Source organism: Pundamilia nyererei, unplaced genomic scaffold (assembly GCF_000239375.1).
Source record: "Pundamilia nyererei isolate P.nyererei 1_Seehausen unplaced genomic scaffold, PunNye1.0 scaffold00022, whole genome shotgun sequence".
Lineage (NCBI taxonomy): Eukaryota > Metazoa > Chordata > Actinopteri > Cichliformes > Cichlidae > Pundamilia > Pundamilia nyererei.
In genome coordinates this window covers 2,666,458-2,691,118 of record NW_005187423.1, presented here as the reverse complement: position 1 = coordinate 2,691,118, position 24,661 = coordinate 2,666,458, and the positions used below count along the sequence as shown (strand labels likewise).

At 40.5% G+C, this 24,661-nt stretch overlaps 1 protein-coding gene across 3 annotated transcripts in view; it reads left to right on the top strand.

Moving 5' to 3' along the window:
• The window catches only part of inpp4b (inositol polyphosphate-4-phosphatase type II B), a 184,356-nt gene that overhangs the window by 33,904 nt on the left and 125,791 nt on the right, over window positions 1-24,661 (top strand). For all 3 annotated transcript variants that reach the window (XM_005726925.2, XM_005726924.2, XM_005726926.1), the window contains one exon: window positions 6,242-6,358. In XM_005726925.2, the coding sequence (XP_005726982.1) occupies window positions 6,242-6,358 (117 nt within the window). The remainder of the gene's footprint in view (window positions 1-6,241; window positions 6,359-24,661) is intronic.

Here is a 24,661-nt window from a genome sequence, read left to right as displayed (position 1 = left end):
GCAGGTTTATGTCTCAGTGCGGATACTGCAGCTTAACCTGCAGTTGGTAAAACAGAAAAGCGACAAGTGACAGCTTAAATGCTGAAAAAATGGTTTTTGGTCACATTGTATTTGAAGCTACCAACACACACATACAGACACAGAAAAATGCCATTTGGTATTTTACCAAATGTTCAGAGAAAGGAGATGTCCTTTTTGTAGAAATTGTAAGTCCTTTGTTTTTCACATGTGCATGCTTTCTCTGTGCTGAGCCTGACACAAGAGACAGAAATTGGGATGGAAAAAGTTGCATTTTCTGCCAATCCCTAATACTTCTGTGTAGGAAAATCCCTTTCCTTAAACATGGGCAATGGGTCCAGAAGTGGTGGTACTTGAGGGGATTTGACGTCATGCAAAGGCAGGGGATAAAACAGCCTTTGATGTCAGGCTAGTCAAGCAAAGAACCCCTGCCTGGAACAAGTCCAAAAGTCTACTCTCTCTGTGTATATGTAATTATGAATGGTCAAGGAAACTCGACCCAGAGTACTTGCACTTCCCCCTCTGCCCAATCGCGCACAAACACACACACACCCTCTTAATGGCCTAAATTGGTTATTCCACAGAGATTTGCAACCCAGACTGACAAAAAGACAAGAGAGGGCCAGCTGTCTCCCATAGCATATGTTGACCACTTGTATGACAGCCCGGCTCACTTCTTTGTGTAAATGGAGACAGCATTACCACTTTAGCTCATCTCAGCCCATCAGCAGCTCTAAGAAGATTCAGCTGTAGCCGAGGCTGCCAAGCATGCTGGTAAGTCTGAATGAGGCATATTCAGCGTGCCAGAGAGGGAGGTGTAACGGATTATGTCTGTGTACCTGCACATTCTCGAGTATAATGGTCAAGTCTGTCTTTTTGTCAGTGTATAGTACAGATAAGATCCCCATTTGCTCTGGGCTCAAAGCAGTGCATTGATTCCACTGCGTGTGTACCTACTGTGCTCAATCAGGCTGTGTGTTTAGAGCGTCGGTGTACACAAACCACACAGCTTCATGGCTGGGTGGCAAAATGGCACCAGGCGTCAAGACTAATATTACCGCGTCTAGAGACATGAAATCAGAAGCAATAGACTTGTTTTATTTCCCCTCTGTCAGCCCGGCGTAGATTTCTGAAGGATCAGCGGGGTTAGTGGTGTGGTGAGGAGGTGGTTTTTGCGCGTTCTGTCTGTGTGTGTGTATGTGTGTGAGCGTGCAGTTAAACACATAATTCTGTCCTTGTGTGTTAAGCGCACTGCTGTTTTTAGGGAGACTTCAGAGTCTGGCTCTCCGAGCTCCGAAAACCCTGGATTGTCTAAGGCTCTTCGGCTGATGTGTCAATCTCAGCAGAGCTACAGAAAAGCAGATGAAGCATTCATTCAATGTTGACTTTTTTTAAAAACTCATTCCGAAGAAATAACAAACTATCGTGTTTAGGTGATGGATGAAAACACCTGAACACACGCGGCAGAAGAATCTCAGCAGAGTATTTAACCACAACACCTGTGGTTTGATTACTTGGTTTGAGGGCCTTTGTTCATATTATACCCTTCATTCTCTGCTTCGTTTTCCTCTCTCTATACACTATAAACTGACATAATTAACTGCTCTTGAAATATTGCCTATTTAAAAAAAATCTGTGGTATGTCAAAGTGCTGAAGTAACTCTTTTCATCTTCTAGCGGCCTTGCACCCACCAACCTCCTTGTAATAAGGTCTGTGCAATAAATCGCTGTTAGAATTTATCCGCTTGCCAGGAAATCATATTTTGATGGTACGTGCTGTGATCAAAAAAAAAAAAAAAGCAGAAACCTAATTTCAATTTGTGAGCTATCCACTCCATAGCTGCCTCCTTTTGCGGCTTCCACTGATTTTGCTTCATTTGGATTATTCTCTTGAAGTCTTCCTCTGCATGCTGTGCCTGTCTCATATCAGTGATGCACACTGTATCTCATCCACAATGTTAAAATGCTCACCCTTCGACTGCAGTTTGATTTTGGGGGAGAGGACAGTTGAAGGGAAGCATATCTGGCAGCACAGGGTGGGTAGTTAGTAGGGGTGCAACGATACACAAAATTCATGGTTCGGTTCGATACTTTGGTGTCACGGTTCGATGTTTTTTTGATACAAAAAAAATTCATGCCTTTTTAATTTGTCATTTATTAAAATAACTCAAAAGTACAGTTTTTAAATTTAATGTTGCTGAAACAACAAAATAAAAAATAAATAAATTTATCTGATCGAGAAATTGCTCATCTTTGGGAAAGAGAGTTTATTACAGAGAAATGGCTCTTTCCAAAATAAAAGCTATACTATACCCTTCTTCTGGGCTATACTCTCAGCAGCATATTAAACATATCAGGTCCCCATAAGGAGAATCATGTGCTAACGGCTGTCTAAATGACTCGGGTAAAGTTTGTAGCATGCGTGCTTGCTGTTTTTGTCTGCTTCCACTTGTCTTTGCACTAGGATGATGTTGGTGTAAATGTGCAGTCATATTCGTTGTGTTCCCACTAGTGCTGTCAGCGTTAATCTCGTTGAAATGACATTAACGCCATAACGCAGAAAATCTCCGTTAACAAGTTACCGCGGATCGCCCCGTGCGTGGGGCTGGACGGCATCAACACGTTAACAAGCTAACTGTGCTAACGCACTAGTTCCCACCAATTGAGCATTGCATGGCACATCCGACATACTGTTTTACTTTTGTCCATGAGGCGCTTACCATCAGGGTCATGCTTCACATGAAAACCAGTGGATCTGCGCTCAACAGTGCAGCCTAGGCAGAGTAGACGAACGCAGATCCACTGAGCGCTCAACACAGACAGCATGGTCAGAAGAAAAGTTGATAAAATAAATTAAAAATTTTGTATTGTTCGATACAAATGCGTACCGAACCGAAAGCACTGTATCGAACGGTTCAATATCGATACGAGTATTGTTGCACCCCTAGTAGTTAGCTAAAAAGATTCTTCTAGTTTAGCCAAAAAGTCCTAGCCTTTTCAGTGCTCTGTGATGTCAAGGCGAAGCTGCGTCGACACTCTGACACAAGGAGAAAATTCAGTGTAAAAAATAAAGACAAGCACTGTTCACTTGTCACGCTCTTGATCTTGAAGCTCTGCCTTTAAGTTTGGACACTAGAGCTCTTGGACTGCTGTTTAGCATCTGGGTCGCTGAGCTGAGCCAGGCCCAGCTCTCATCATAAGTAATGATTCTAGACATGAAGGTTGGGTCATTCTGGCATGGAAGTTGCTGCAAAACTGCAAATGCGCAAGGGCAAGTAGTCAGACGTGATGGACGGGTCTTCTTTATAAAAATTGTGGAAGCACTGGAAATGGTGCAGAGCCCACAAAGAAAATGACCTTGAAGGAATAAGTGGCCAGCTTTTAATTAAGATGCTTTTTTGCTTCCATGCGTATAGTTGCAGATTTTTTTTCATTGCACAATCTATAACCACTATAACTATGTAACAGCTGCACAAAACAGTTCAGTAGTGTGTATCACCCAGTCTTATTTTTTATGCTGTGCTTTTTTTTTCAAACTTAAGGGTGTGTTCAGACATTCACGCATAGCTGCCAGTCTGTCTGTATCAGTCTCATTACCAGTCCCCAATCTGTCCCCACATGGTCCCAAAGGGCTGCGTTCGAGAGACGCCCATCAGAGCTGTGCGAGGGAACAGGAAACCCCCAGTGTAAACAGAATGCTTTGAATTGGTTCAAATAGACAACAGCAAGTAGTTAAACACTGCTTGAGACTTCTCAGGAAAGCCCCTCAGCTCCTGGAACAATACGCTTTATTCCTGGAGTTGGAGGGAATAAAATGTGTTGCTCTGTTTGTCAGCAGGAATACGAGGGGGGGCAAAAGTCAACTATAAATTTTGTGTGAAGATTTGAATCACTTCTTTAAAACAAAAAATGTAATATAGAGCACTGGCTTTACTAGAGGGCTAGTCTCTGAATGCCAATCAGGTTTTTAGTAGAATTTATTGCAGATTGCAATAAAAAAAAGTTCTTTTATTTTTGCATACATTTGATACGAACGGGATTTACTTTAAAGTAATTCATGAATGTTACAGAGATGCCTTAAAAGTTTTATCAGCCAGGTCTGACCAGAGGCATTATTGCTATAAATTATAAATGACTGTGTCTTATCTTGTCTACTTGCCTCATACTCAGAGTCTAAATTCTCTGGCTTTTTATCTAATCAGTACAGATAAAGTAGTTATTGAGTGTAACTTTTAACACACCTATAATCAGATCTGAGGCAGCGATTCCACTATTATTTACCTCAGTGTCAAATGCCTGCAGAATGGAGGAGAGGTGTATAAATACATTTCACACACACAGGTTGAATATCATGCTAATATTGCTGCTGCCTCACTGCAAATGACATTCAGTACTTTTGACCCACTGACAAAGCAGCAAATCAGAAGAGGAGAGAAAAAGCGAGGTTACACAAATGTCACCTGATTCATGGTCTATGTTAAGTTGCTGATGAACCTCGGATATATAAAAAAAGAAAAATCAATAAAAATGTGGGTAACTGCAGATGCCACAGCTTATCCATCCGTCAGGTTTCAGACCCAGACGTAGGACTCACAGCACAGGAGGAGAAGAGAAAGCAAGCTTCTAACGAGGGACAATTATTCAAACGTATGAACTTGATGCAGAAATACAAAAAGACTTATCACCAACTAAAGACATAAATAAAGAGACTGAAAAGCCTGGGGGAATATGAAATTACGTTATAAACAGTAAACAATAAACAAGAAAGCAGCTGAACATAAATCCCCACAAGCCAACAAAAGCTCTAAACGCTGGGTCCGAGACTCAGGAACCATGACACCGTTTTATTCCACTTTAAGGTCACAAAGGACCGGAGCCTATCCCAGCTGTCATAGGACGGAGGCAGGGCACACCCTAGACAGATCAGCAGTTTAATTTCATTTTATTTTCATGGCACAAATTCACAGCAGTAGGCATTTCATATTGTAAGGAAAGGACAAAGAAAAACAACGATTCAACCATTCCCTATCAGCCGTCACAGGCAAAAGTGAAGAGGAAGATACTAAGAGGAAGATACCTCCAGCTGAACCAGGCTCAGCGAGGGAGGGCGCCCACCCCCTGCTGCGACTGATAGGCGTGAAGGAAGGAGAAGAGAGCAAAGAGGAGCGAAGCAAGGCAGCTATAATATTACAATAAACCCGCAGCATTTTGGTGGGGCCAGCTACCCCCTGCCAGTAACATGTAGCTCAGAGTCCCAGAAATTTCCAGAAAGACAAAGAAAGAGCGGGGATGGACAAGGCAAGGATCGCTGAATCGATCACAAAATGTAGAGAATTAAACACTGAAAGCTCATCCTATTGATCGTCTTGCACACAAAACTTTTATAACAGTTTAAAATATGCCTAAAGGTCCCTTAAGGACAGTGTTTTTTGTATGTAACAATGATTTCCTTTGTTTTGATACATCACGGAAGCAAAGGCGTATCACCATGACGCTGTCAGAAAATACCACCAATTTCCCTTTTTCAAAAATGTTGTTGAATAAATCATACCTTGCAGATCCCAGCACGTAGGCTCGTCTTATTTCATGACACTGCTTGTGGGCTGCTTGGCTCGTTTCGTCGCGTCTTGTTTCTAGAAAGGTTTTGATGTAAAAGCAAATAGCGCTCAGAACCCTTGTTAGCAGGTGTGGAAATGAAAGGAAAGTCTCAAACGAGCACAACAGAAGTTAAAGGTGGTGACTGGGTCCTGCGATTTGAGGGAGGTTGTGAGCAAATATTGGCTAATGCCATGCTGCCTTCTGGTGTTTGAAAGCCCAACACTGTCTGCTGTGTTTGCTTTAATCCTATTGCCTGCTTGCCACTGCACCAGCTTACCTGTCAACATTTGTTGCTCCTGATCTGCAGCCTCAGTTGGCAGACTGTATTTATGCCACACCTCCAGGTAGACCCACTAGGGAGAGCTCTATCTTCTGCTTTTGTGCCCAGGAGAGGTGAGAGGAATGGAGAGAAATGCCAGGAGGAGGAAGAGGGCAGACTGAGCTCAGCTGCTGGCTCATTTACCCAGCAAAAAAAAAAAAAAAGTCCTCTTCTTTTTTCCCCCCCTCTTCAGCTTCCTGCTTTTTCACATCTGTGTTGCAGTGCAAATGTGGATATCGCACATGTGTGTACACACACGAGCGCAAACTATATCTATAGTCCTATGTTGTCCCTCTCTCTTGCCAGGCGAACAAAGACCCACTGTTTCTGACGGGGGTGACCTTCCCTTCAGAGTATCCTGCTAGCCCAGAGACGTTAGTCAAGCTAAGCGTGTATGATGCAAAGGACAAGACCCAGGAATCAGTGAGTAAACACTTTTTGCTCTGCATGTGTGTGCGTCGCATATGTGCATGCTAAAAATCCAGTGGGTGAGAAACGGGGAGCTGTAACGATGACAGCCTGCTCACAACTGGCTTTGAACACATCTCTCGAGTGGAGGTTTTGCTGTACCGAGCTTTAAACTATACAGGGGGATGATCATTAAAAGAAATCCGGTTTCAGAATCTCATTATGTTTAAATTTATCCTGCTTATTCGGAGGTGCAAAGAGTTGCGTGCTGATTTACAGGACTGAATCACGGCTGTATCGTTCCAATCAGTCTCAGACCAAAACTTTTTGCCTCGAGTTTTGAAGGAAAAGGTTGTGAAGCCTTCAGTGAGCATCCGTGCATGGCACTGATCCCATGGGAAAACCAATCGGCACATCAGTGGGAATGGAAAAGAGAGCCAGACATAGAATCCTGAATGGGCCGGGCCCTCTGATTTAGACGTTTAAAACAGACTTTATAACAGCCTTTTCAGTGTGCGCCGACGTTTGATCTCAATCAGCCACCCCACTCAACCCTGCGTGCCAAGATCTTAATTTGGCATAACTTACTATGAAACATTCATGAGCTTTTTTTTTGATGAGTTAGGACTTCAGTATAGCGGTGGTTAGTGGTTAGTATTTGCAAATGTATTACATTAAGGCCTCTGATTTTGTGTTGGCACAAGGCCAGCAGTAGCGCAAATGCAGTCCCAGTGTGTCTGCGCACCGGAGCTGTGTTTCCTCTGGTGCGCAGACACACTGGGCCCACTTTTTTTCTACACTTACTGTGTGGATGCACGCAGCCTGTAGCTAACTTGAAATGAGCTATTTTAACGATCTGCTACTTGACTTGGCGTGAAAAAACAAATGTGTTTTTCCACCTGTGGCTTCCACTTCCTGTTGCCAAACCCTTGGAACCAACAACCGAGACAAAATTATAGATAAACAAAATCTCTAATAGCTCTACTTTTGTGTTATTAAAGCTCTGTGTCATCACGAGCAATGTAGGCTGGAAAAACCATGTAAACCCTTGAGTTTAGTACCGTCAGGAACAATGACCTCTTCTTAACTTATTCACTACTCAAAGCACTTAACACTAAAAATACCTTCGCTCACTCATACACACACTCGAACAGAACGTTTTTAATCTGTCAGACTCACTCTCACACACTGATGAATGCATCTGTTTAGTATTTTGCCTAAGGACATATTGACTAACAGACTAGAGGAGCTGGAGGTTGAACCACCAACCGTCCAATTAGTGGGTGACCCCACTCTTCCTCCAGAGCCACAGCTGCCCCATATGAAACTGGACGTTGAGGAGGAATTTTGATTGTTCTTGATCTCATGAAATAATCTCAACTGATTAACATTTCTGTTATTTTTTTGTGATCGAACAGTCTTCTTCAGATCATGCCAAAGCATCTCGGTCAGCTTGAGGTCAGGACTCTGACGCGGTCTGTTCCAAAACAAGTTATTGTTTGTTTCACTCGTTTTAGTATTGATTTATTTGTAAGCTTTGGGTCATTGTAAAACCCGACCTCTCAGGTCATGAAGTGCTGTCCTGGCATTCTCCTGCAAAAGTTGAATTAATTTTTCCCTCAATGGTTGTAACGTGGGATTTAAGATCCTGCGTTGCTGTTGGTTTGCGTAGGAGTCCGGTTACACAGAGAGAGGGATTATGGGAATTCAACCTATGCAGAGGCTATGCAAATGCGCTTGCATGCAGTCCTCCAAAAAAACCAACAGTACAGCCCTGTGGCGCCAACACTATGAGTAATGTGTGAATGCTGATTGGACAGAAAGCTGGCTTGTTTAAGAAAAGCAGTGACAGTTAACCACAAAATACTTCAATGGATAGTTCTCACTTCAATAAGCTTTAACTCCCCCACGACCCTTAACTGGAACAGTCAGGAAAACAGGTGCGGGGTTTAACCGCACTTTGTCCATCCATTTATTTTCTTATCCGATGAAGGGTGCAGAGGAGCTGGAGCCTATCCCAGGTGTCCTAGTCAACATTGGACAGGTCACCAGTCTATTGCAGATCTAGGGGTTTTCCCTTTTTTTTCTATATGTTCTACGATACAGAGGCGAGAATATTGACAGGGGAACAAGAGTAGCTGTCATGCTGGCATTCAGAATAGCCCCAAATCAATACGTCCCTCCTTGCAAAAACCAAAAAATATATAGAAAGCCTATCTAATATTAATAAATGAATAATTACTCCTCTGTTCAGAGAATAGGGAAAGGGTTTTTTTAGGTAACACATTTTTGGAGCAAAAACCTCTACAACCATATAATATCATATCCTGTTTTACCTAACTAAGGCATAAAAACATAACAGTTAAAAACATAACAATGATTTAATGATTTATTGGCAAGAACATTTTGCAACTTCTAGGATTTAATGCAAAAGCATGTATGACCATTACAACCGTTAAACACTGTCCTCACTGCCAAACAATCCTCAAAAGAATGGGAAAAAATGCTTATTGCAAACTAGTATGTGGATTCAAAGCATTGGTTAGAAACCTTGCGCGTGGGACTTGCACGTTTCCCACACTCACTGAAATGGTAGATCAGGTACTTTTATGAAGTTATGTCCCCCATAATCCCTCTTATGCTGTATTTTAATCTCAGTTAACTCTCATTTAGGTTAGCCTAAATTAGCTCACAATAGCTCTTTATAACTTCTCTAGAAATTAACTTATGATTTGTTTAATTTTGTTTAAGTACATTGCAGGTGCAGATTTCTTGTCTGCGTCAAGGCACACTCCGACCTCTGTTCCCTTTTGGCGCTATATATGATCACTCCTACGCTGTTTTATCATTTCGCTGCTTCAGGATTACTCAACGGTTCTTCAAACAGCAACACTCTGCAGGAACTTGAGCATCTGTTGGGGGGAAACACAGACAGTTCTTGTGATGTTGTCAAGATCCCGTGTCACCGCTGCTACTTGAAAACACACACACAGACATGAGATTTGCAGTTTAACAGTTTAAAGTTCCTATAAAAGCACAATTTTGCTTGATTCGATGGGTCTGAAATCAATTGTAACAGGTCAAAGTTAACCTAGGACAGCTTCAGTGTGCAGATGAAATTGTAGCACATGGACAACAGTATAAAAAGTTTGCATATTTTAATTTTTGTGTGTTCTGCATCATTAAATTTCAGGTTAAAATACCCGTATATGAAGGTTAAAGCATGCTCTGCTGCATTTTACTGTCTCTTGCCCCGTGATATAAAATAATCAAAGAGTTTTAAACAGTTTAAACTGAAGGTTTAACTTTAACCTAAATGTGTCAAACCATTTACTTGGATTTCTGTGTAATGGCATTAGCTAGTGGATCTGTCAGCAGAGCCATTTGCCTGTTGCAGAAACTTCCTGTGGGTAGTTTTTATGCTTGTGTTACCATTGGAAGTTTTAAGAAATATCTTAAAAGATGAACATTGTAATGACTACTATATTAAGATACATTACTGATGTTGGTAAAATATTTACTGCCTTTATATATTATTTTAAGAAAGCCTTGGAGAAAAAAGGTATTGTTCATGGTAGGTGTCAGTCAAGGGTTCTTTGATGCACAAGCTGTGGACAAAATATTTGATTTTATTAAGTGCTTCAGTATTTAGGGATTTTTAGCGTCTGTCTTCTGGTCTGTCCTTCACTCTGTCTCTGTGAGTGATATTTCTCAATAGCTCCTGTCAGACTGTCAAAAGTATCACTGATAAAGCACACGACATTTCACTCAAGCTTTGCTTTTAGAGCTTTATGCTTAAAAACAGCGTTATAGACAGATCCTATTTAGCATATTTTTATATGCTTCACTCAACTCATTCCACTAAATAAACACACACACACACAGCAGAGCCCTTATACCTTACGCAGACTGCTTTAAAAAAAAAATGTGACCATTAAAACAATGCCTTGCATAGTGCCCCTGCAATAGATCTGCCTTTTCTTTTTTTTTCCTTGTACCAAAGCTCTTGCGCTTACATTTCCGGCTCCGCTCGGCTGGGCACAGCGCGCTTGTCTGGGTCTCATTAGAGAGGCTTTCGTTGACACAGGCGTGACCCTGAACATGAGCTGGCACAATGCGTCAGCCCCTAGTTGCTTAAGTGGCAGATCGAGAATCGCTCAGTCAAGACTCGGTCATTTAATGTTGCTTTTTTTTTTTTTTTTTTGCCCCTTTGCAAGAGCGAGCACTGGGGCAATTTGCTGTGTTTGTGTGTGTTTTACAAATCGGCTGTCAAAAGTTTTACATATCACTTTCAGCTTTGATAGCAGATGTTGTGCCACCAGCTGATTCACTGCAGTGGAACACAAACCCCCCCCAAAAAACAGAATAGATGCAGCAGAAATGTAGCACATCTGCAGTTTTGTGTTATATGGCATGTCACCTATTACCGTACCCACCATAAGAGTTTTGAAGTGGAAATAAAGGAGGGTGGAAATGGTGAAGATGGGGGAAGGAAACTGATGGAGCGAGGTTTATAGATGACTGCTTTAACATTCGTAGAAGACCTAAGAATTTCATAGTAGGATGGTTTTACCTGCGCCTTGGGCTTCTCATTTAGATATTGTAAGATGACACTGGCTTCGTGGTCATGAATATTTGAGAATGCACACAGGGATGAGAAAATGATAAGTGAGGGAGTGGAGGTGTGAGATGGAGTAAAAGCGGATCTGATATCACCCAGGCGTAAATGATCTCACCCTTGAGCCTAGTTGTCAAAGAATGACAGGCTAGCCTTTCTTTGTCACTGACGTCTTGAGTGCAACTTCGCTTTGAATGGCTCCCAGGTGGAATAAATTCTCCCTTTCATCTTACATTCTCATCACTGAATGAAGAAATATGCTTTGTGATTGGAAAAAAAAGTTGTGCTTTACAAGGAGAACTCCACTGAAAGTGGTTTTATTATTTGCTCAGCTAAATATTAAACATATTATGAATAGTACAACCGTGTTGTTTCTTTTCTTTTATGTTGTTTAAATGAGAGATAAGAAAAAAACACCACTGCTGTCATGGTACAAGGCACAAAATGATAATTGCATTCTGAATACAGAGCAGCAGAGTATTTATTTTCTTCCTGCTTAGTTTCAAGCATATTTACAGTAGTGTGCAAAGGTCTTGATTCACCACTTATTCCTTTATATTTTGCTTCCAAGGAGTGAGATTTTCTGGCTTCAGGTTTTTGATCCCAAAGTGCAGAACAACATCGTTTTTTAAAAAAGTATGAAAGCAAAAGCTTTATTCCAGCCACCATGACTCAGATAAACCAAGGATAGTTTTGCTATCCTACATAATGCTGTGTGAATTCTCTATGATTATTCACTTACCAGTATTTTGTATTATGCTTCTCTCTGTATTGAACAGGTCCGTGTAGGATGGATTAGTCAATGCTGCGGATGCAAATAAAATAACCTGAGCCCGAATCTTTCTTGTAATTCTTTTAAAGGGATCTTGAGCAATAGTTCTCCAGGGATTTTGAAGGTACAGTCCTTATCCCTGACCATTTTCATTTAAGCATAAAAAAGTACACTCACTCAACAGATGAACCAGTGTTTTGTCTACACATAATGGACAAATAGGAAAGAACCAGTTTAACTCATTTTGATCTTTGAGTTGAATCAAAATATGAAAAAACATCCCAAAGATAACACATTTTGAGGTGTAAAATGGTATTCCGTACTCCGTGGTATAACACTGACAACAGGTGTTATGAAGTGATGAATCCAAATTTGAAACCAATGTTTGGTTCAAATTAATCTCAGTATGTGTCTGGAGACATCTGTAAAACACAGTGGAGGCTCTGTCATGTTTGAGGCTTTTCAGCCAAAGGTGTTGGGTTTCTTGTCAGAATTGATGTAATTAAAAAGCATCTGATTGGCAACAGCTTCATTTTTAAGCAGTGATCCCAAAGGTACTGCAAATAAAAATACACTACAATGTGTTAAAAGCACACATGGATAGAATGACACTCGTACATGGATTGACCTCCCCAGAGCCCAGACCTCAACATTATTGAAGCAGTGTGAGATCACCTTAGTAAAAAACAGATCAAAAGGCAGCCCACACCCAAAGAAGAGCTTTGAATGATCTACAAGAGGCCAGCTGAACTGTTCCTGGAGACTGCTTAGAGAAATTAGCAGAAAAATTGCCCGTTCAGGCTGTGTTAAAGAACAAAGGTGTTGTTTTTGCCTTAAATGTTGTATTTTGTATTACCTGTTTTCATAGAAAAATAAAGATAAACACATGAGGAGTGATTAAAGACTTTTGCACGATACTATATATGCAGGTTTCACTGGTGATGGAGATTGAAATGAAAGATGTGGTCAGATGAAGAGTTTTGGGCTCTTGGGTTAAAGCTCAGTGCCATTTTCAAAGTTCAATAAAAACCTGAGCAAGGCTCATCTGAGAGAAGCAGGATGAAGAAAGTTCAAAGAATATGAATGAAGTAAATGAGATTATTTGTGTGTATTGGGTGCATCGCATTTGTGCTCACTTACCTCGGCGAAGAGGCTCAAAGACAGACTGCTAATGACAAACCTGTGTTTGCTGTCAGTGCAAACCTATTACCAAGTGTTCTTGTGCTATAAAAGGATAGGACAGCTGCGTCTGGAAGAGCTCTTCTGTCTAATCACAGCCTCATTTATCCTGCCTTTGCTCACTGCAGTCTGGAATGGATGTGTAATGCATGTTTTCAGTTTGCATTCCTGTAACTGACCATGGTGAGGAATTTTGATCGGTTTTTGTGATGTGAACCATGGTGCGACAAACAAAGCCTTCATTTGAGTAAAACAGGAAATGGAGCATGCCTGGTCATTTCCATAAAGCAGCCATAAAATGTATTCAATCCAATAAAACACAAGGAGAGGGCTTTTTTTTTTTTACTGTGCTGCTATAATTCCCATTTCTTTCTCTGGCCGCCAGAAAGAGCCAGATGAACACTCACATGCACACTCACACCATATGCACTTAAAGTATAGAGCAAGATGTCTGATTTGGAGGCCAATGGAGAAAGAACCAATCACAGCTTTATCTCAGACTGCGGGTCTGTTTACCACACGCACGTACGCACGCACGCACGCACGCACGCACACACACACACACACACACTCTTACTAAGGAAATTGGATAGAGGTTATATGAGAGGAGTCCCAAAGTCCCAGTGATTTCCCAACATTTCCCTGAGGGGGGAAACACCTTCAAAATGTTTTGTGAAATGTGTTGTTGCTGAAATCAAATTAGAGGACTCTCGGTTCACGTTCTGCACAATTTAAAAATGACAGAGTTCAAACCCTTAAACACGTCTTTTTTTCATACTAGAAGTTGCTAGTACTCTTGTGATTATACTAGATAGCTATCTCAATTCAAGAATAAAAATCATACTGCCTTAAACCTTTTCATATAGGGTTTTTATATATATATAGAGAGAGAGACTACACTATGACCACTGACAGATGAAGGCAATAACACTGATGATCTCTTCATCATGGCGTCTGTTAGTGGGATATATTAGGGAGCAAGTGAACATTTTGTCCTCAGAGTTGTTGTGCTAGAAGAGAACCCACAAAAGCTGTAGTTTTGTGGGGTGTTCCCAGTCTGCAGTGGTCAGTGTCTATCAAAAGTGGTCCAAGGAAGGAAGAGTGGTGAACCAGCGACAGGGTCACGGGGGGCCAGGCTCATTGATGGGGAACCAAGGCAGATCCATGTTGATCCAACAAACGAGTTACTGTAGCTTTGATTGCAGGAAAAAAAGTTAAAGCTGGGTCTGATGATATCAGAATACACGTTGCATCACAGTTTGTTGCATATGGAGCTGCATACAGACCAGTGAGTGTGCACATGTTGACACCACCAAAGCACCAACGCTCAGCATCAGAACTGGACCATGGAGGGAAGAAGGTGGCCTCCACAGTGCATCCATTGACTGCAAAGGATTTTCATCCAGTTATGAAAAAATGCTTATATTTAAAATTATCCTTGTTTGTCTAAATAATTAGTCCCCCATTTTCAGAGGTGTAAATTCCTAAACAGCTAATACAATTTCTTTTGTAAAGATGGAAGTCTGCACCTCAAAAACATCTTATCTAATTAAAAATCCACTGTGGTTGACTACATAAAATCTGTTTTTGTCCCTAATCCAAGAGAGCAGACTCTGCTTAACTATACAAAGTAAGGAGTTATAGTGTATCTGCCAGCATTTGGAGGTGATACCACTTATTTTTATTTCTTAAACCATAACTGCAGCAGCTGGCATCAAAAGTTATAAAGTGTTTATTATTGTTTTATTGCAGTCACATGAAAAAATTTGTGACTTTGTTGGCATTTTTGTTGAGTTTGTTATATTTTGAACAGGCAAACATTTGATCCTCTTTGTGCCTATAGACGTACAGGAATATATATAAATTATGTAGCTATAAAAGGTACAGGTCACAGCGTTTTCTAAGTTTTTTCTGAGAACTTTACCTATTGGCGTGATGACCACACACGGTACACTAGTTATTTCATGGTCGATATGACTTTGCAAGATTGATATTCCTCATTTCAAGTTGTTAAGCTGGGTTGAATTATCCGCTAAACATAAAACTCTGTTATTTGCCCTGAGCAGACATATTTCCACTGTGTGTTTTCCCAGCTCTCCACAGTTTTCAGACAAGCCCTTGTGGGATACTGCTAAGCCTGAAATAAATGTTTTTGAGTCTTTGGTAAACTCTAAGGATACCAAATTTGACAAAAAAAAATGCCATTACAAATGTGTCTTTTCATTGACTCCATGCCATATTGTTTTTCAGTGTAGTGATCCTTGCAGATTGTGTTATTCTCCTGTATACCTGATTTGAGGAATGTTTGACTGGCAGATATTAACCACATCTCAGGAGGCAGTTTGAACAGCTACTGTTCCATGGTGAATTGTCACTCCAATTATGAACTGCTGAAGTATGGAGAATCCCAGCCACAGTTAATCCTGCCCTGTCAATAATCATGATGTGTAAAAGACGGCGACTTGACATATTTTTTGGCACCACCACTTGCTTTAGCTGGATGAGTGTCAATGTGGTGGGAATTTTCTGTAAGTGCAAGTGTTTACTGCCAGAAGGGGGGGATGGGGTGGAAGTAGACAGGGAAACTGCAGAAAGAGTGAGAGAGCTAGAGGGGACTCACACGCGTGTGCACACACACATGCTTTTACAAGAACCAATCTCAGAGATATCCAAGAAAGGTCTTGGTAGTGATTGGGTGGACAGCTCAGCAGTGATAACCTACGAGAGTAACAGTCCTCAGATAAGGACTGTCTCTTGTCTGATGGCCACTTTGCTTCCCTCACCATCATTGTGGCAATGTCACACAATGTCACAAGTGCAGAAAAGTACTGCTGTTCAAGTCTGCCATACTAAAATTAGTTAAACTACAGAGCTCTTGCTTTCTTCCTGACTTGTTTGCTGGGAGTCTTGCTGTGCACAAAACGTGAAGCTACTGCCCGACTCTTTTTTATGAAGACGCTACCAAATTTTATCACGAGGTCTAAGTTCTGTAATGAATGAATGTCATGCAAATGTCTAATTAGTGCTGTGCTAGTGCAGAATATTAAAATGTCACAGCTATAATAAAACAACTGTTTTGCCTCCCTTATTAAATTAAATTAGGTATGTTCCCTTTTTTTCTGCAGAAAAGTGGAAAAGAAAATTTCACAGAACTGTGTGCAGTTCTCTGAAAAACTAAATTCACACCATGTTTCATTAGCTTGTAGAGTTATTTTTATCAGCAATAACTGCAGCATGTTTTCTGTATGACTTTATCGGTCTTTATCGTGAAGGAATCAGTTCATTGAGGTTTGTGGGCATTAGCTTATGCAAGTCTTGTGGCTTAAGTCATCACCCCTCCACCACCGTGCTTCACACATGAGGTGCTAAATAGTCCAGACAAGTGGTCTTTATGCAAATAAAATAAAAATTTTACATATGAGAATTTTAAAATGAAATCCTAAAATCTATTATTAGCCAATGTAAAGAATATAAAATGCCAGAAATGTGAGCTTGCTTACTAAAATGCTAGCACTCTGGCTTTTTTTTTTTTTTTTTTTTTTTTTTTTTTGCTTAGAGGCATTGCAAAGAAATTATCTAACATGGCTCTAGAAATCTCAGATACAATTTTACAAATCTAACCTTTGCTGTCATGTTCTTTACAGAAAAAAGAGACTTTCTTTTGGCAACTCTTCCAAATAATCCATACTGTCATGGGGATTTAATATGCCTTAATATGCCTGTAGAGTCTTACATTTAGCTTTTTAGTTTTGTGCAATTTCTCTGAGCATTGCACAGTCTGACCTTGGGGTGTATTTGCTGGGCCGTCCACTCTTGGGAAGATTGTGGTTTTATATTAACATTCACCTGAATGCTTCAGAGCAGCAAACTGCTCAAACCTCTGCTTTTATAGATGTGCTCATGCTTATTGATGATCAATCAATCAAGTTTGTTTGATTAGCAGCAACTGGCTGCTACTTACTAATTCCTATGGTAGCAGCACAGGACTGTATAGAGTCCCATGAAAACTTTCTTTTCTCATATGATTCGTTTTTCTGTAAGATTACCTCACTGACTTTGTATTTTTAGAGTAATATTATCATACTAGCAATGATATTATTTCTTGTAATTAGGGCTGCCACAAACGATTATTTTGATAGTCGACTAGTCACCGATTATTTTTGCGATTAGTCAACTAATCAGATCATGCATCCACTGGACGTAAAACGTACAGCTTATTGCACCAGCATGCATCTGCTCTTATATAACTATCATTAGCTTACAGCTTTAAGTGGTTCAAGTATGTGCTAACTAAAAATCAAGACAAGATGATAGTTTATTAAATTTTAATGAAATTTGACGATTGTTTGGTGGCGTTTAATAAACTCAGCCGTCTGCTCCTTGCTATCTAAAATATAACGGGACACCGGAGTATATTCTCGAGCGTCTCACACTCATCAGTTGTCTGCTTGAAGTTTATTCAGCTGTGTAAAAACTATAACTTTATTTCTCAGCCAAACCGATTTACTCAGGAACAAATAAGACAATTAAAAAAAAGCCAAACAATAACATTTTTAAGTTATCTAAGTGACTCATATATCATGTTTAACCTGAGTAGCGAAAAATGGCACTGGGTTTGAAAACGATTTGTCCGGAGTCCGGGGTTCTCACGGGCTCTAGTGAGCCTTGAACCCCGGCTCGCAATCGAGCTGGTGGGCAACAGACGTCTCCGAAAACGTCGGAGCGCTTTTGAAAGTATGTGGTGTCTTGATAAACTGAGCAGATATTTGAGGTTTACACAGCTACATTCTCGCCTGAAAATATGTTAAACGTTTATTTTGCCCAGAAAGAATAAGAAGAGTAAAGTTAAAACTAACTAGCTGCCGCCATTGTTGGAAACTGAGCTGGGCCGCGCTATGAATTCTGGGACACAGCTTCTTCTTCTTCGGGGTTTAACGGCAGCAGGCATCCTTGTACATGCAGTGCTGTCATCTTCTGTTTCAGTCCGTTATTACTAGGGATGGGTATCGTTTAGGTTTTATCCGATACCGGTGCCAAATCGGTACTTTTGAAACGGTGCCGGTGCTCAAACGGTGCTCAAACCGGTGCTTAAAGAATGGAGAACACAAAATTGGTCCAAAAACCTCTCATGTTCAGCTGTTTTTTGTAAAAATATAACAATGTTAGCCTTTTCTGCAGCTATGGGGCATATATGGTATCACTCTTGGCTGGAAGCAGTGCTTAAACAATGGAAAAAACACAAACTTTGTCCAAAAACCTCTCATGTTTAGCTGTTTTCCACTTTTTCTTTGGTCATTTTAGCCTTTTTAGCCAGGGTGAAGGGAGTATCTGCCATCAAACAAGAAGACAGCCGCATGTAGCTATGATGATGTTTGCTAGTTCACCTTACATGCATTAATGTAATAACGTGGTTAGCCTACTCAACGTAAATTAGCTACTCACGCAGAGAAGAACGGCTGCTGCCATCATCATCCGTCATCATTTCTGCTACACTGGCAGGGCTAGGGGCCAGGACTCTCCTCTTCGTGTTTTTGGGGGATGTTGCATAACAGGCAACCCACCGGCAGTAGATGTGCTCGGTGTGAGGTCTCGCAGCAAGCTATCAAATACGGCGCATTTCTGGGCTTTTAAAAAAAACGCTATGCGTCGCCAGGTGTTTCATCGGATTTGAGGTGTTACCTCCTTTGACAGTATCACAGTATCAGCTTAAAGCACTTGTTGCAGGCTGCTGAGTTTGCACATTTTGCTATGAAGTACAGCCAGACTTTTGACTGCTTCGCCTTGGACATTTTTAATCTGTAGCTCTGCTCTAACAGAACGTACGTACCTGGCCCCGCCTACTATCCTCGGAAACGTAAAATGATTGGCTAGAATCTAAAGTGTATCACAGCTCAGGAAAAAAAGCACCGAAATGTGCGCTGCTTTTCGGTCTGGTTACTACCGTTTATGTCAGAACTGGTGCCATCATGGCACCGGACACCGGTACCCATCCCTAGTTATTACACTCTTAAATCCTACTACTTATTCCTGCGTCTTTTGGGATCTTACAAAGCTTCAGACGACACGTCGACTATTAGTAAATTAGTCGTCGCCGATTTTGATAGTCGACGTAATTGTGACTAGTCGACTAATCGTGGCAGCCCTACTTGTAATACTGATGTTTGAATTCTTACTTTTACAAGATGGATGTATTTACTTTTCATTTTACCGTTGTTTATTGACCGTATCACTAAAGGCAATTCTGTGCTTTTAATTTTCCATTTTCTAACCTGAAGCCTGCAAAGTACAAACATGATAAATTGACTGTATTTATATAATATCCTAGTTTTTTTTTAGAAAGTACCTAAAAAAAACTGACAGCTGAGACCAGTTTAGGATCATTACCTGTAGTTATTTACAAACATTTTTGAAGATTTTAGACTTTGGGTTTGTTGTACTTGATGTGATTTTAATAGACTGACTTTACATGTGCTGGTGCTTTTAATCAGACTTTTATCTGAATTTTGAAGTAGAAAATTACATGTTATGTCTGTAGTTTACCTGATTAATTTGCTTTATATGATTTAATACATTTAATATAACAAGGTATCGTCTGCATAGCAGTGTTTTCTAATGTTATTATCCCATTCACCACTAAGTTTCAGTTGGCATTAAGAGAGTTTTGCAAGAGCACCACAGTGATGAAAACAAGAGGAGGAGGAAATGCTGCTCTTTAAATCTCTTGCAGATTTATCACTTATGCTCCCAGGCTCAAAGAACAGACCTTCCTTGGAATTGTCTGCAGGTGTAGTGTGATTAGCATGCCAGCAGAGGAGCTGCAGCAGCTTCGGTGCATTATCTCTGCCTACCTATGAGGTATAATAGTAAAGCATACATATCATAATTCGCAGTCACTACAGTTATACAAGTAAAAAGCACTAAAACACACTTGAAGAAGAAAAATATGCTTAAGGACACAATTGCAGGTGTTTAGCATGACCTAAGCATGAGTCATATGGCTTTCTATCCAGGCAGCGTTAATGCCTGGATAGAAAGCTCTATTGATAAAAATAGGAGCATGTCTATCTTCAGATGACTGAAAAATAAAAAGCTGAAATTCCATCTAAGTAGACCTGGTGAAGCAATATCTCTACATTAGGTAACTTGTGTCATGCTCTGTTGAGTGTAGAAGGGGCTTTACAGTAATCATACAAACGAAGTGAGTCAAAGATAGCTTCAGGTTAAACTTGTTAATTAAATTGTGCATAAAAGTAAATTCTGTCTAGTCTTCAGTAGCCCAGATTGAATGTATATTTGAAATTGGCAGATTTCTATCAAATAAGAGGAAAAAGCACGAGGACACCGTCACATTGGTCCAAATTTAACTGATTTTAGTTAGAAGACTAAAACCACTGCCAACTCAGTATTAGGTGGTATAATTAATGTTGATTAGACAGTAATTGGAAAAGCTACAAAAGGCAAATGACTCTACATTAGGGATTCAGCTGATGTCCTTTTTACATTGCTTTTGTAGCAATTGTATATCTTATCCTAGATTGGCTGTAAGTCTGATGTAAATAACAGTTTTTGATATGTTTTTTGTGCTTTTATGATAGCCAGGGATGATAGGAGAAGCATATCTACAAATCCCCCCTGACATCCCCCAAAGCTCTGATTGGGGTTTGCATCTTAGTGTCTTTGTCCACTGGGATTATCAGCCTTGGTAGACAGGGAAGTTAACCTTACCTACACACCAACTAGAAAAAAAAAAAGATCAGAAGATCGTACATGGCTCGTGGCCGTGTATGAGATAGTCTCAGCTTTTAGCATAGATCTCTGATGTGTAGTAACACCCTCTCTTTTGCCAGGGAAGGCAATGTGATATACAGATGTTTCACTTTAGTCTTATATTCTGCCCATTCCAACTGGTCATGAATTATGCTCATTTATGTATGTTTAATTTCACATACTACCCAGAAAGGCTAGAAAGAGTGCTTTTAATAAATGGCACATTTATACTTCTGTGGAATTTCAGTTGCCTCTCAACCCTGGGAAGTACTGTTTTTAATCCGCCCGACACCCATCAGGCATCACTGTGTCTTCAGAAATCCTCTTTCATAAATTCTCCTTTATTTCACTGACTTTAAGTTAAAGTTTCGGTGCACTGACAGCCTGACTTATTATACACTTGATTGCTGATCTTTTGATTTAGTTTTCGGCACTGTTCCAATTACTTCCATCAGTTCTCTACTTTTCATACTCCATTACAAGCAAAAAGGAAATAAAAAAAGAAGGAGAGAAACCAGACTTCCCTTATACTATGTGACAATCAGTAAAGCTTTTACATTGAAATTACTCAAAAATTGAAACGCTTTAGGATTAAGTAATTAAGCTGAATTAGAGTAAATGGGAGGATCTGTTTTAGACTTAGACTTAGTTCCTCCTACGCCGAGCGGCGCATCGGGCAGCTAGTGATCTCCATCGATGTCGGTCAGCAGCGACTGCTTCAGCTTCGTCCCAGGCAATGTCGACAGTTCTCAGATCGTCCATAAATGTTCGACGCCATGTGGTCTTTGGTCGGCCTTGCTTTCGCTTGCCAGTGCGTGGACGCCATGTCATGGCAATCTTAGCTGGGCGATGAGGGGGTAGGCGTAAAATATGTCGCGCAAAGCGAAAGCGCCTTTCTGCAACAACATCGGCTAATGGGCGGGTACCTGCTCTTCGTAGGACCTCCTCATTTGTTATTCGGTCCCGGTAGGAAATTCTCAGGATTCGCCGCAAGCCACGTTGTTGAAGCACGTTCAGGTGTTGAATAATTGCACTTGTTGAGCGCCAGGTTTCACTAGCGTAAAGTGCAGAAGAGGATCTGTTTAAAGCGAGTAAAATAAGTATTGAACACATCACCAATTTTAAAGTAAATATATTTCTAAAGGTTCTGTTGATACGGAATTCTCACCAGATGTCATTAACAACCCATCCAATCCCCACATGCAAAGAAATCAAACTATAAATGTCCATAAATTATGTGAAATAACACGGGGAAAAAGTATTGCACATTTTTACTAAGTAAGCCTTTGTTGGTGATGATGGCTAAAAGACGCCTCCTGTTTAAATAAACTACATACTTATTGTTTTCTTTGAAACAATTGTACCTACTGATTCCAGGCCTTTTTGTAGCTCCCCACAGAAGTGGTCCTTGGCTCTTGGTCAACTCCTGTGACAAGTCTTTTCATTCCTCTGTCTAAAATCTTCCATTGAGTATCAGGTTATGGTCACTTTATGGTGAAATTGTATTCTTTCCAAATCCAGATTATTGCCCCAACTGTGCTCATAGGAAGTTTCAGTAGTTTAGAAATTCTTCTGCAACCAATGACATCAGAATGTTTTACAACAATAAGGTTGTAAAGGTCTTTGGTGGTGTCCAAATTCATGGGCTTCATCCTCCTCAGGACCCGGCCTTCGCGGTCTACTTGGGCCAGGTCCTCAGAAGGTCGGGTAGGTCGGAAGTAAACAGCTGAGAAATTGGAGGGTCTAGCCTTCTGATTAGCGTCACCGCTGTCTCGGTGGAGTTTAATAAACTCGGCCGTCTGCTCCTTGCTATCTAAAATATAACAGGACACTGGCGTAAATTCTCAACCATCTCACACATCTCTTTAATCAGTTTTCTGTTTGACGTTTATTCAGCTGTGTGAAAACGACGGAGGAACCCACCCGGGGGATTAATAAAGTTTTATTTTATCTAATCTAATCTAATAACTTTAATCTCAGCCAAACCGATTTACACACGAACAAATAAAACACTGAAAAAAGACAGGCAATAACATTTTTAGGTTATCTAAGTGACTTATATGTTACGTTCAACCTGAGTAGCGAAAGTCCGCAGTGATCTGAAAATGATGTGCTGGGAGTTGTGCCATTCTTGGCAGCTCTAGTGACCCTCGAGCTCTCGGCTAGCTATTGAGCTGGTAGATGACAGATGTCTCCATAAACGTCGAAGCACTTTTGCAAATATGCGATATCTTGATAAACTGAGCAGATATTTGAAGTTTAAAAACCCACATTCTCGCCTGAAAATATGTTAAAAGTTTATTTTGTGACCCAGAGAGATTAATAAGAGTAATTTTAAAACTTAGTAGTGGCCGCCATTTCCAGAAACTGGAGTTTGGCTGGACCGCGCTATGAATTCTGGGATATGGTGGGCCACAAAGGACACATTCGACCCATCCTTCAAATTCGGGGAAAAGAAGGACGCATTTGTCAGCTGCATTCGGAGGAGTCTACGAATTTGGACAGCCTTCGTCGCGTTGCTGTGACGTAATCGGCCTACAAATGCGTCCTCAGGAGGATGCAGCCCATGAATTTGGACACGACCCATAAATAAAGAAAGTGGCAGGGTTGCTTTCTAATTACTGATAGATTTCAGGTGCTGTCATGACTTTCTATACCTTGTTGCACCTCCCTTTCTGTTGTGTGCAATACTTCTCTGTGTCATTCTTCATTATTACACATAACTTAATTTATGGACATCTATGATTTCATTTCTTCGCATGTATGGATTAGATGGGTTGTTATTAACATATGGTGAGAATTTAATGTCAATTGCACCTTTAAAAATATATTTACTTAGAAAATTGGTGATTTGTTGAATACTTATTTTAACCGTTGAGTCTTTATTACTGGCCAGTTGCATGGAAACTAATTCTCCTGTTTGAGGGGGACAAGACGAGCCTTGCTTATGGGGATGCTCCATAAATTATACAGAACTCCTATTTCCGTTGTGTTTTGTGTGCTTTTTGCGTTTTTCTTTTTGCAGCATCTTTCTTTTTGCAGCGTTTTTCTTGAAGTTGCAGTGCAGCGTTTTTATTTTTGCAGCGTTTTTCTTGAAGTTGCAGTGCAGCGTTTTTATTTTTGCAGCCTTTTTCTTGAAGTTGCAGTGCAGCGTTTTTATTTTTGCAGCCTTTTTCTTTTTACAGCGTTTTTCTTGAAGTTGCAGTGCAGTGTTTTTCTTTTTGCAGCATTTTTATTTTTGCAAGTGTTTTCTAAAGTTGCAGTCCGTTTGGCCTCTCAGGGCCACCGTATGTAAAAGCATAGCAGCTTTACGATTGCCAACAGTGAGGGATAAATCGTCCCTGATCCTAAAAAAAAAGAAGAAAAAACTCATAAAGTTAAAAGACCAAGTCATTTTTATTGACATCAGAGTACTCGCTCTGCCATGTTAGGTTAATGCTACACATGTCTCACATGACATCTGCAAAGCTCTACAGACAGGCTGTGTGTAGCAAAACCTGTCACAGCGGAGAGAAGTGTTAAAAAACGTTTGAAGCTCTTTCCAAAGCCTGAGCCTCTGAAGCGCCTTCTCACACTGATCATATCATTTTTATTGTCTCACAATACTTCAAGCTCCTGTTTAGCTTACTATATTTAGAAAGGCACGACATAATTACTTTGTTTTCCCACATCGTTCCCCCCACTGTGTTGATGTACACTTCAATAAAGTGACTGAGCATGCCAATGAATATTTACAATTGTTGGAAATTAAGTGTATTCGGGGTTTTATTGTTGGGGTGCATGCAGTCATTCGTGAAAACTGTTGTTGGAATAGTGCACGCTCATTAAAAGCAACCAACTAAATCTAAGCAGGGAAGCTAATTACTTTTAAAAACTGCTGAGCAGATGTCTGGTGCTGTTGCCACAAAGAGACGCCCCTTCTTTTCAAGGTAGAAACTTAGTGGAGACAAAATTTGTTGGTATTTAATGCCCTTCAAATGCA